At 36.9% G+C, this 13,667-nt stretch overlaps 1 protein-coding gene across 1 annotated transcript in view; it reads right to left on the reverse strand.

Annotated features, from left to right (window-relative positions):
• Positions 1–307: 307 nt before the first annotated feature.
• The window catches only part of Reck (Reversion-inducing-cysteine-rich protein with kazal motifs), a 30,564-nt gene continuing 17,204 nt past the window's right edge, over positions 308–13,667 (reverse strand). The window contains exons 4-18 of the mRNA XM_066296974.1: positions 10,617–10,653; positions 9,232–9,451; positions 8,977–9,116; positions 8,786–8,919; positions 8,468–8,723; positions 7,566–7,815; positions 5,885–6,081; positions 5,602–5,744; positions 5,419–5,554; positions 4,825–5,041; positions 4,468–4,616; positions 4,241–4,392; positions 3,974–4,142; positions 2,359–2,593; positions 308–2,172 (exon numbers count right to left, since the gene is read on the reverse strand). Of these exons, the coding sequence (XP_066153071.1) occupies positions 1,938–2,172; positions 2,359–2,593; positions 3,974–4,142; positions 4,241–4,392; positions 4,468–4,616; positions 4,825–5,041; positions 5,419–5,554; positions 5,602–5,744; positions 5,885–6,081; positions 7,566–7,815; positions 8,468–8,723; positions 8,786–8,919; positions 8,977–9,116; positions 9,232–9,451; positions 10,617–10,653 (2,670 nt within the window). The 3' untranslated portion in view covers positions 308–1,937. The remainder of the gene's footprint in view (positions 2,173–2,358; positions 2,594–3,973; positions 4,143–4,240; positions 4,393–4,467; positions 4,617–4,824; positions 5,042–5,418; positions 5,555–5,601; positions 5,745–5,884; positions 6,082–7,565; positions 7,816–8,467; positions 8,724–8,785; positions 8,920–8,976; positions 9,117–9,231; positions 9,452–10,616; positions 10,654–13,667) is intronic.

Below are 13,667 nucleotides of genomic sequence, written 5' to 3' on the forward strand. Positions count from 1 at the left end.
TGTAAAAATGTTAAAATCAATTTTTATTTTTCATATTACCACATCTGTAGTGACCACATGACATGGCCACCGAACAGATCTGAACTGACCTGTGGATGAAATATTGTTTTTTCCGGGAGAACTTGGTATCTTTAAAAATACCTCTTTTAAGGTAACTAGAAAGTTCCATGGTCTCTAAAAAATTTTATTATTTTTTTAACAAACGTATCGCGTCAAATGGCTTCATTTTGCAAGACTTGAACGCTGTTCACTTTCCGTACTTTGCCACTAGTTAAGGACGAAATGAAAAACCAAAGCTAATAAAAACTTTTTAAATAAAAATTGATGTTTATTCGCTAAAATGTCTGTTTTTTTGTTTAACATTAAAATAAACGACTATTTAAAATATTCTCAACTATATATGGCTACTAACTCTGGTAACATAAAGTAAATATTTACCTTAAAGTCGATGTTAAAAAAATTCATTTATAAAAACACCCTTTCTGCTAGTCGATTTGCGCCCTTTCCCTTCAAAAATAAGTTGTGGTGGTCTTTAAAACTAGATCACAACGTGTCGAAAACGATGAAAGAAGGGGAGCTTCAGGGTTAATGGCGATTTTACCGAATTCGAGACCGAACTTGGCTTAAATGAAAAAGTTCTAAGGTTCACCGAAAACTTACATTTGCGGCGAAAGGGCCCCAATCGCGCAGAATAAAATTAACTATAAGTTGGTTTATTCACCTATGCAATAATTTAATACACAGTAATCGCTCAAACCTCTCAGGAAAAACGAACTAGTGCTCTAAATGTATTAATTCTTTGTATGTAGCATTGTGCTCAATGTATACCTCCCACGACTCATTACATTTAGTATATTAAAGCTTTAATACCGACATTTCGTGATACTCTGGACAAAAAAAGGATTTGTAAAAGCTTAATAAAGGTTACTATACAGGGTGTTAAAGTACTTAGAAAAACTCTAAAGAATAAGCCTAAGGACGTACTCTTCCTATGAACTTAGGCTGGTTAACGGCTCGTTATCGAGCTACAGGGCGTTACACTTAAAATTTTTGGAATTTCTTTCTAGTCACATTGATTGCTACATAGAACGCACATTATTATAATTTATTGCAAAAATCTGCAAGGTGCAATTTTTACTCGGTTTATATCTCCTTTATTTCCCCCTCCCCTCCTAATCTTGCAGATTTGTGGCATTTCGGTCAGAATGAGCTGAAGAAACATTCCCTAAGAGTCTCTGTCACCTGAACTAACTTGGACTAACACCCTGTATGTGCATCCATATGATTTTTTACGGTTATTATTATAATTTTCAAAATAGCAAATTAAAGGGAAAATTTTTAACCGAACCCTTACAAATCAGAAGAAAATCGTCCTTAAATACTCGAATAGACATGGGACCTGAAGACACGATTTATATTCCTAGATATCTTACAAAATGTACATAACAATTATTATATTACATATTTATGCTTCTGCAAAAACTTATAGTAGAGTGTAAATAAAGTCTTTGGTTAACGTTAACATAATATGTACTATTACCAGAAAACGGCCTTTATACAACACTTCGGCTCAATGTTATTGTCATCCTCTTTTACTTATCTGCACTGTCTGAGATACTGTTCCAAAATGGCTTATTGAACTGCAATACGTTTTTATTTCGTCTCTCAATGGGGCTTTTTGGAACAGCCCTAGTTATACACCGAAGCTGAAACTAAAGGGGGCACATGTTCCTTATTAACCTATTTAAATTTATCACAGTTGATACATGACACGTCATTGTGCTAGCGCTAATTTGCAATGGAAAATCCTGGTTTTTCCCAAACCAACATTTTCGGTTAAAACATTAACAAAACCGTCGCAGCGCACTAATCTCTGATGAAGATGTAGAGGTGCTTGCAGCAACGGTTTCGCTAACGTTTTTAAGAAAATACTTCAGTTATCTACTCCTAATGTAACATATAAACTGACTTAGAGCCATAATAATTAAAATTGTCCATTTTGGCATTGATAAGCTGCTGGCACTAGTGGTCAGCTGCGTGTGAACTATACTCGCCGAAGTTAGAGAGCTCAAACTGAGCTCACTAGCTACTCTCGGGCTCTTCATATTTACTAAGCTGCCGATTTTCTCAGCTTCCCGCACGCAGGCCTCTAATTGAAGACTCGATGGAAATCTGTGAAATCGAAATTGTGAATAGTTCAGCTTCGTCTCAAGCTGAAAGCGATGATAGAGATGAATTTTCTGTATTGAGCTTAAAGAGGGCAGCGGTTCGAATTCATATCAGTGTTGTAGATAATAAATTGAATTTCATGATGATGTTGCAAAACAAACGTGTTATGGAAGATACTAGAGTAAATACCTTTCGGTAGATTGCACTACCACAAAAATGTCCGTTTCTACGGTCACGTAGCCTCGAATAGTACACTGGGCCACCTGGATTTGCCTCTGAAGACCTCGTAGCAAAGCTTTGAGATTGACTGCCTCGGTCGAATGATTCTGTAGAGCGTACAAAGCTCTATCTATCTGTTTTTTACTATAGAGTAGCCGCAGGGAGCCTCCACAAATTGGACAGCATGCACCAGGTGGAGTAACACCTAAAGAAATGAAGTTTCAGTTGTGTTATTCTGTTCCAACGACTTTGCTAAGAAGTGTTTTAAACGCACGATTAGGTTGCTCTACAAGGTGTTCGTTTCCGGTAGGCTCTCAATAACCACGAAAAATTAGAGATCAGTTCAATTGGGGCGAAATTGCGCAGTGAATAAGCCAGTCATAGAAATTTTTCAATTTTTAAAATAGTACATTCATTCCCCTAACTTTACGGACCTCGTATCTTTTATGATCTCGAAGATTCCCGGGGTGGACCTTCACAAACAAACACCCTATATATTGCTAAAAAATCATTTTCTATAGCCTCAGTTAATAATGGGCACTTGCACCAATAAACTCGCTAACTTTTCACACTTAATCTATTGGCCAGATTTGTCATGTAATTTTTGATAATACTCGAGCTTAGGGGTCAACCAGTACTTGATACGCGGATAGTTCCAGAAGTACCGGACCTAAGATGCAGATGGCGACTTTTTCGCTAAAAATTTGCCTATTTTACAAGGACCTAACCTTAAAAAGCGTTAATGTGTGTTTGTTTTGGAACCGTTTTTGGTAAACTCATTTTGAGATTTTGTTAACATGGAAAAAATTTATCATCGATACGTGATTTAATGTATTTTTTTTTAAGTCTTAGTCCATCCAACATCAAAGCGATTCTACTCTAAGGGAATCTACTCCTTCATCAACAACTGTAAAATATTAGGTGGGACAGTTTGAATGTGATCGTATCAGCTGCCAAGACGAACTCCGCAGTGGGCGGCCCACTGACACTCCAGATTCAATTTCCCTAGACATTGTGGTGAAAATCTACAAAGCTGCACCGGAAGATCGTCCGCTAAAATCGACATGTTCGGTATTTCAAAAAGCATTTCGACCGAAAACTCGGATTTGGGAAAATTGCGCTCAAGACGGGTGCCGCGGTTCCTCACAATTGAACCCAAAAAGGGCAACGCACCAGTCTGTCATCGCGATAGCGAAAATCAGGCAACTTGGTCTCGAACTGTTTCCTCATCCCCCCTATTTACCAGATTTAGTCCTTTCAGGTCATTTTCTATTTCCAAACTTGAAAAAATGTCTCGAAGGAAAGAGATTTCCCAGTAATGAAGGAGTGGAGTCCGAGGTAAATGCCTATTTCGAAACATTCGAAGCTTCTTACTGTAACAGCGTAGAAGTCATAAATATTGCTGGGAAAAGTGTGTCAACCCTAAAGGAACCTATTTTGAGAAATAATGTGATATTTTCCAAAAATGTTTTTCTTTTCGGTCGAGTTCTTCTGGGACTATACTCGTACCACTGATGTAGCAACCTCTCTAAAGCGCCCCTTTTCGATTCGAATTTGACTATTAGCTTTACTTTGGCTTTTTTACCTAAACACAACGGATCTGCCAATTTAGGACACTTTACATTGGGGCATTGCCTGGATCTTGTGGGAGTAATCAGGCCAATGGCTAAACAGGGACCGTCGTAGTCCACTGACACCATATCGGCGTTTGCAGCACATTCAGAGTTGTAGCTCCGTCCATTTATACCACACACCTAAGTTTACCAAAAAAAAAAAGAATAATGTGTGTAAATCGCGATTTCAACTTAAAGATGGATCGTCCATCTCTCAGGCTCTTGTTGCAGTCACTTACTTGTCCCTTTCGCCTGCAATCTTTCAAACAGGGCCCTCTGTAGGCCAATTTGGCATTATGATGTGCTAGCAAACAGGAGTTATCAAACTGTTGATTATCAACATCACAAACAGGTTCTGTAGGCAGACTAGAACATTCTGTAGCGCCATCAACTAAAATGAAAAAAGACATAAAAATTGATTCAAAAAAAATTATCGATGGGTTTTGTGCTGGTAAGTATTACTCACCACATTCGTACTGTCTGCAAGGCTTATGCATCAAAGATAAACAAGTCTGCAGCTTGGGAACGCACTTCCGCCCAATGGGGCACGCGTTGGGTTTACACGGGTTTGGGCAAGGAAGAAGTTCAATGTCAGCATCATTTAATCCTGCACATCTAAAATCAATAAACTGATCATTGTAACTCTATCAGCTAAATCATTTGAAGCAATAAATGCCATTCTTGAGGGGAGGGAGTGCGATAGGAGCAAAACTTGTTCTGAGAGGCAGTCGAGTCATCCTCCTTGAGTTGAGAGTAGACTCCACACAATATCTCGTAGAAGTAAATGCTTAATTTAATAAGTAATTACGCTTAAGCGACTTACTTTGCCAAACATGCTGAAGGGTAGGTGATGCCGTTCCTTCCACAAACTGGGACGTAATGAGGAGGGCAATTACAGGGCAAAGTTGTGTAAGCGGTATTTCTACCCCCAACCGAGCTGCTCTCACATTGTCTCTTGCTGCAAGTCAGTTCACCGGCATAGCAGCTGCAGCTGTTGCAGTCAATTTTGAAATTGGAACCGTGAAGTTGCTGACTATTGCCTGGAATAAGCAGGAACCACTTGAGGAAAAGTACTTCGGGAATACACAGTTCATGCTTCTTTTGATGATTTAAAATTTCAAAAGGCGAAACAATTTTTAAGGCAAACATAACTGAACAAAGCTGTCGTAGTTTATCCCTTTTGAAGATGTTCTCATTTTTAATTTTCGGAAAAATATTTATTTATTTATTTATTTATTTATTTATTTATTTATTTATTTATTTATTTATTTATTTATTTATTTATTTATTTATTTATTTATTTATTTATTTATTTATTTATTTATTTATTTATTTATTTATTTATTTATTTATTTATTTATTTATTTATTTATTTATTGTTGAGGCGAATTGGGTTGATAAAGTTCCTAGTTCTTACCAAGCAAACACGAAGTTAAGGAGACGCAAGGCAATGGCTGACACTCCTCTATCTTATTTCTGTTGCACTTGCATATCTTCAAACATCCCTTGGGATTATTGGGGATAGGTATCCTCACATATGAACCATGTGGCACCTAAGCACTGTTATATTCTCCTGAACGTATTAAAAGTATAAACTTACCATGTACTGGGACACTTCTCCCAATTTGCACCCAGATTGACAGGAATAAGGCTTACAATCGGCACCATGGTCACAATTTCTATTTATCAAACAAATTTCATTGTGGTCGCATGGGTTCTCTTTGCAAGGGCTTGAAACTTGTCCTAAGAATTTAAAGTGATTGTTAATAAAATTTTAAATTAAATCGAAATTTATACTAATGATTATTGATAAAAAAATTTAATTATCGTTTAAAATTATTTAAAAAATATCGAGGGTGTTAAACAAAATTAAAACGTCTTACCGCTTATTCTGGGATAAATGGTAGTTGAAGGAGTGAGGTATTCGTCGACTTTGATGCAAGGCATATTGGGGTCGTCTGGAGACAAAGTTTGGCATATATTTTCAGGGGAATAAATTGGGGATATCCTGCTCCAGTCGGCGCATTCAGCGAGGATTTGAAGGCAAATATTTCGGCATATTTGGTTTGCATGTGATTCCCTGAAGATCAAAATTAAATTCGGTTGGTTCATACATCTCAAGAAACGACGATGATGTTCGACTTAAGGCACAATTTGTTGAATTTCGATCTAAAAACTCATTTTTTGAATATTCTACACAATCCAAAAAATACTTGCAGAAAGGTAAGTATCCAAAGGATCACGACTTAATTGATACCAGTTGGGCGTTTCGCTGGTAGACCCAGCACCAACGAAACGCCATGAAGTGTTACTCTTCCTTGAATGCACCCAATGCGTTTCCTTTCTTAGAAAGTGTCTCTGAACACAGTGCCATACATTCAATTACACGTTCTAAGTCCCAAAATGTGACGAAAACTTCATATAAACATATGTACATCGGCCGAAGCTTCGTTTTCGATATACAGGGTGTGAAAAGTTGGTCTCCGAACATGGTTTTTCATTAATATTTTTGAGTCATGTCGAGATGAATTAAGGAAAATTTGTAGTTTATTATAACTTGTAGTGCTCTTTTTGAGTTTCTACAAAGAAATTGCCACATTCTTCTAGAGGCGGATAACACAGGGGAGTAACACGTAAAAAGCACCTAACCTTTTTGCACTTAATTTTATTGATAATTTTATACAAAAATTGTAAACTTTGGAATCTTTAAGAATCTTCGAAAAAATTAAGATTTAAAAAATTAACGGAAGCTATATTTTATTAAATAAAAATCAAATTTAAAACCATTTTTACCTTTTTTTACCTTTTTTCAGCTTTTTTATTTTTTTTTTCCTACCTTTTTTTCATTTTCTTTATCACGATTTGTTAGTAAACATTTTCCGGTGGCAATGGAAATCCACCAGATTTTATTAATAAATGTTGTCATAACTGAAATGTCAAGAATTTCCTTTTGTTTTATTAACTAAAAATTTAATTAATTAATATAAATGTGAATAATACAAGCGTTCCCTGATTTCTTAAGTCCCTATATTCTCGAAAGCTGTTGGTGGTTTCGGCTTTCCAAAAAGGGAACTTTTCATGTAAAAATCTTAAAGATTAACATTTATTCTATAAAATCGTCCAATATAAGATTTAATACAAAAAAGTGTAGGTACTTTTTGAGCATTGCCACCTCATATTACCCCTCCCTAGCAATACGTGATAATTTCTTCATAGAGACTCAAAAAGAGTATAAAAAGTTATAATAAAGCGCAAAATTTCACTAAATGATCCCTAAACATTTCGAAAATATTAATAAAAAACATCCTCAGAAGCCAACCTTTCACACCCTGTATATCGGAAATGAAACGCTTTTCGATATAAATTGTTACGAAGTTTTCATCACATTTTGAAACCTAGAATGCGTGGTTACGGTTATGGCGCTATGTCCAGAGACACCTTGTGTATTCATTCTATTAATTTATACATTCCATGTCCACCAACATGACACAGTAGTGACCAAAGTCAATTTAAAATATTGAACGAGGTAAAAGTACAGGGTGGGGGAATGCTTTTTTATCTTACCTCGAGCATGGTTTGATCTGCAAAGTACAAGCAACGGCTTTCCAAACATTGGAGCACTTTTCCTCAGGTTTAAGTGGTATGGTCAGCAACCCTGGTAAAGTAATGTTGTGCTGATTTTGCCACAAGGTCACCTCACTTCTTGCGGCATCATCTGCTTGTGGTGTACAGGACCGGAATAGTTCCGTCGGGCGATTGTTGAAATTAGTGCAGAATGACAAACCATCGCAACCAAGTTCACAGGGTTCGTCAACTAAGATAATAAATTAATTGTAATAAAAATAGAAGAAAGTCAAGTTTACGACATTTGGAAGATGTTGAACACAGCAGAATGAGCACCAGTTCTAAGTGACGAATACCCGTTTAATGAACCTTTTTTATCCAGACAGTTAAAGCGTCACAAACGAGTTTCCAGAGTTTCATAAGGAGATTGAGAAACATGAATCATCATCCACTCGGGTTTCGATTTGCTTATTCGGAAAGCTGGTCATGGTCATTCGAAAGGCTATTTGGTCAAGAAGGAATTGGGAACGAAGTTCGACAAGCATTTTTGAGAATTTAGTTGAGCCGTTCTTGATTCACCGGTATTAATGAAGAATGCTGAAATCAGAGTGGATTTCTACGGAGATCCGAGGACTGCAGTTCTGAGACAACTGAGTCAGAGAATGCAAAACCGCATGTTTCATGGAAAGCTAAAACTAATCAAGGGAGATTTCTCGAAAGTTATTGGATTTGCAAAACGATCATCAGACAACTCTGGGCTGGTAAGGTAACTCTAGAAATCACATCATACCGTAAGTCATTGCAATTGCGTAAGCATTGTGAGTGTGGTGGAATTTAAGGGTTAGAATACGGAATAATTTAGAGTTATTATCTCGGAAAGATACTAGTTAGAAAATACATACCTTCATCAATACAATTCCGTAATGCCTCCTCATTAATGTTCGTTAGACACTTCCGATGGAAATCCTCCCAAGACGTGGACCACGACTTTGTGAAAGTTTTCGAACATAATCTGGCACATTGTGTAGAATTACTATTTTGACAGCAGTGCCATTTGGCACTATCCATGCCCACCCTTTCAATCCTGGATATTTCTGCAGAAGAGGTATCTTGAGGCTCGTCGCTGGACGGATGTATAAAACACTGCCAAAATTTCTCCTAAAAAGGGCCTTTTGGGTAGAGATTCGAAGGTGCGACAGGAGTCCAATAAAGCATCTAACCTGTGGCAAAGGTGGTCCGCAACCGCCCAACTGCAGCCCATCGATGATCTCTTGTACTGTGGTTTTTTGTGATAGTACATCTTTGCACGTTTCCCGACACTTTATATTATTTGACTTATCACAGCAATACATTACTGAAATTGAACAAGTATTAGAACACACGTGGTCATTAAAGGGTGGAAAAAACCCACATTTGAGAGTATTTTTGGCTGGAGTAACCTTAATAATGTCCTTAACGCACTCGATTACTCTGGGACTAGTCACTTCACACTCATCTTTCAGTCTTTGTCTTTGGTACTTTGTGGGGGTTAGTTGACTTCGAAAAATATCACTGAAAAAAAAACGGGTCAGAGGAAATGCTTCTTCAGTATCGAGGGGAGTCCAAGGAACTTTGGGTGAAATAATGCAAACTTTGCTGCGCTACAAGCTGAGCTAATGTCTTCTACCTGCACGATTCAATGCATTCCTCATTCCTAGCTCCGCTGCAGCAGTCTTCCCCAACTTTCTGCTTATCTATACAAGTGAAGAAAGGAATTTCATCGCTAGGCCTGCAGCTGCGCACCAGGTCCTCAGAAGAAGTCGCTGTGATGCAAGCTCTTCTACAGTTTTCGCTGTAGGGGATAGAGCAGCAAGTGCGACCTGGCCACGTGTCACCTCTCGACATATCTGAGAAAAAATGAAGCTTTAGCGGCACCGACCTCTATGGAAAATAGAGCACTCTCCGAAGCGCAATTTTCCGATATTTTTAGTATGGTTTTCCTCCATAGTCCATCGGTTTACGTTTGAAAAGTGAAATGGAAACGTGTTATTTCGGTAAGGAACGTACTATCACGGGTACTGATCAAAATTTTAATATGAACAATAATTTAATTCATTGTTGTGCAGAATTTATCGAAGTAATATGGTCGGGCTTCCTGGAAAGTGGGAGGTCAAAAGATGTTGATAAACTGTTGAAAAATGCGTAATATTTATTACATTATTTGCGCAAGAAGTCATGATGGGTTCAACAGATGCTTTGAAATGATGCCGCATTCGCATTCGCAATGCTGGAAGCATTGCGAATGCGCATGCACGTTTCGCTTTCAGTGGAGTTGTCCCAAGGAAAGGTCAGTACTTAATCTAAGCAATATTTTCGTATGGTGACTTAGAGTATTATTTTTAAGCGTCAAGCACCGAATTCGCCCAAAACCGACTTAGACGTTTTATTTTAAAAAATGATTCGTTTACGAAATAATTTAAAATTCAAATGAAGACGAGACAATGGCTGCGTTACGTGTAACCAATTTGGAACATGTCCATTGCCCACAATGGAGCGGTCGGGCTGGTTGGGATATGATTTGTCAGAATCCCATGCTCACATCCGTGTTTAAAATTTAAAGGTTTTTATTTTTCATTGCGAATTTAAGGCAATTTATTCGAAGTAGAAAGAACGCAGGTTTTGCCAGTTAGCTTATTATGCAAAATAGTTACTACACGATAAACGCATTCCGAAGAAGAGGCTTATGCTCACTTTAATGAACTTAAAGCGACGAAGAACGGGGCCATTTAATTGGTTCGATTTCGTGTTATTGGCTACTTCGTTTTCTGAATCTTCGCTGATTAACACAGGCCAAATGAGATAAGCGAGTGTTCGAATTTATGTCGGGAGATATAATTTCGTATTTGGTTTATACGCATAGAAATACACGAAGAAACCATCTAATTATCCCAGTAATTCGAGCCGAGTGAGACTTCCACATAATTCCAATAATTTATTTCTGGATCAGAAGCGAGCGGGCATTTGAATCATATTAAATTTCCAATTTACCGCTGGCGGAACGCGGACACTTACCATTAAACGTAGCATTGAGGCACTCCCAGAAAGCTACCTGAAAAAAAAAAATCATCGGTTGAACAAGTAATGAGATACAGAAATCAACATCCTAAACAAATGCGGAGGATTTGGTTTTTGTTTATATTTATTAATAATATTGAAAAATTGCATGCAACATAAATGGAACAGCGTGAAAAATTAGCAAATTGCCCCCAGGTACTACAGAAGTGGACTGGGAAATGTGTTGGGATGATGAAAGGTGAATAATTCAAAATTATTTTGTGGTATACAGGGTGATTCACGATATGCGGATCTAAATTGCTTTGTTTTTAATGGGAGAATCTACAGTGGCTCAAAGTGGAAATGACACGTCGCATAAATTAATAGGATTTTATTGGAAAATGTGCTTTCGCAAGCTAACAGATAACTCTGAATATTCTCATATTTTATCATGACGTCTATTAATTCTGACTAATGCCCTAAATTAAGCAATTAAGTGCTTTTACTCAGTAAAAAAAAATATATGACTACCTAAAACTAACGTCAAAGTTCTAATGATACATTTATTAATTTTTAATTTTTTTATTATTTTTAAAATTTATTTTTTGCAATATTATTCGACGTAGACGATTCGAAATCGATTCCACTAATTTTTTAGTGTAATCGCAAGGTGTTTTCTCCCATTCTTCCATGAGCGCTCGTTTCAATTCTCTTCCCTATTCGATATGTTGTGCCTCCTAATTTCGGTTCCCAACTTGGCCCGTAAATTTTCGATAACGTTTAAGTCTGGCGATCGAGGTGGTGGTTTAAGAACATGAGGACAGTAAGACGTAACAGCCATTCTTTGACTATACAGGGTTATTCACGCTATACGGCGCGGAATATTGTGGCTAAAATACGAGGCTTGCGAAAGGTTTCGCTTTTCGACTATACGGGGATCTATTATGGCTACTTTTTGAAATTATTTTCATATTACACAGGGTGTCCCAAAAGCCCTAAAAGTATCGAAGATGTGTGTGTGTTTTTTTTATGGAACCCTCTGTGTATTATTGCATTTTTGGATTCTCCGATCAAAATAAGTGTCTGTTTTAATGAGGCTTACTATACCTAAAACTTAAGTTTTTTTTTTATAATTTGAATTTTATCAACCTAATTTTCACGTTTTAAACACTTAAGAAGTGTTTAAGTTATGCAAGTGTAATTTACAGTGTAGTGTAACAATAGATCATATTTCATGTCCCAATCATGATCCAATCTTATACAGGGTGTGCAAAAATTAAAACTAATCAAATGAGAACTTTAAGTGACTATAACTTGATTAATTTGGTATCTTCAAATCTGACAGAAAATTTATTTAACAAAATATAATAACGCATTGTATCTCATTTAATTTTTAGCTTCTTCATTTCCTTTGTGCTCGTATGCCGGTCTCCAGCGCTTCTTGAAATATTAATTAACGTTCTAATTTTATTATTGAAAATAAAGCCCTGAGAAAGCCTTCACCAAAACGCAATTTAAATACACAATAAGCAGTTTTCGGGCAAATTATGACAGCACTAATATCTAAAATCCTCAATGCAAAACCTTTCCTTTCCTCTAAATTAAAGCACGTTTTGTTGCTGTTATTGTTATTATATTTCTATCAAATATACAAAAAGAAGGTATTTGGGATTCCTGAACAAGGTCATTTTAAATTTGAGTCTGTATAGTGGATTTTAAGTCTCGACCAATATTTGCAGTGCAGACCTTCAAAAATAATTTTAACAAGATTTTTTACAGTTTTTTTTAAATTTTAAATTTCATTGCCCTAATGTGCTTCCGTCCCCCTTAATTATCTCATTGTTAAGTCACCCTAATGACAACCACTGATAGAAATTTTATTGCGACAAAAACAGTAACAGAACAATAATTCCAAAAAATAAAAAAATATTGTACGATAATTCTTCAAAGGTGTCACAATTACGAGTCAATTGGTTAACGAGATTTTCGCCCGAATACGTGATGGCTCGGGGAAAAACCGGTCGCGCCCCACGTGCACTCGCACTTTTTGCCGGATTGCTTTCGTGCATGCCGCCCTCAAATAATTGAAAACTTTTGATACACTCGTTACGTTACACATGAGAAACTTGCTCAGTAAAAAAAATTGCGTAATATGCACGATTCATCATCTCATATGTACAATAATCAGTCCCATTGTGATAGTTGCGTACCACTACATAACGCTATTATTTTCCTAAGTTGAAAATGACATTCTTTCAACTAGCAGTGGCGTGTTTTTACCATAAGAAGTGCAATTTAATTTGTGGATATCACAAACAATTAAGTTTATTGTCTCGACCTGTTTAATGGGCTGATTAGTGCATACCAGATACATATACATATTTAAAAGTACAAGATAATAAACTGATTTAGATTACCATAAGATTGTGAAAGTCACATGGATTAAGTCCGGTGCATAGCTATTTTTTGCTTAATAATTGCAAAATGCCTGTTATTTTCCTTTTTTCTTGTACGAGCAATTATTACGTTAAAGATTAACTTCGCTACGCATTCGAAGGTGGTTGAGGTGATGTGGATGGATTCGTCGCATTTTTAACAAAATTTCCTATTTTCCAATAAATAAACAACGATCTTCCGTACGGTATTTGACTGCTATAAAAATCCATTTAACTCAAAAAAATTGTCGCACGGTGAGGTATCGAAATTCGACCTCGAAAGTATGGAGGAGTTAAGTGTTCCAGTCTCCCCATGCTAAAGCCTCTTCCGCTTTAGCGATAGGATTCAAACTTGCGACATGTAAAGCAGAAATAATTGTTTATAGACGTGTTCATTGAATATAGCCTCATGAGGTTTCAATGGGGAAGTTCAGCGGCTAGTTCTTAAAATTTCCAATTCACAGTGGGGTCCGAAGACTTGGGGGGGGGGGGGGGGGGAAGCGCCATATTTCAAGGCAGTGTGGTACGACGTAGAGAATTTTTACCCTCGTCTGGCCATTTGGGTCTCGCAAGACATACGGAAAATGCAGTAAAATCTGAGGACACAAAAACATGGCGAATTGTATCCGATATT

This window comes from Euwallacea fornicatus, chromosome 27 (assembly GCF_040115645.1).
Source record: "Euwallacea fornicatus isolate EFF26 chromosome 27, ASM4011564v1, whole genome shotgun sequence".
Lineage (NCBI taxonomy): Eukaryota > Metazoa > Arthropoda > Insecta > Coleoptera > Curculionidae > Euwallacea > Euwallacea fornicatus.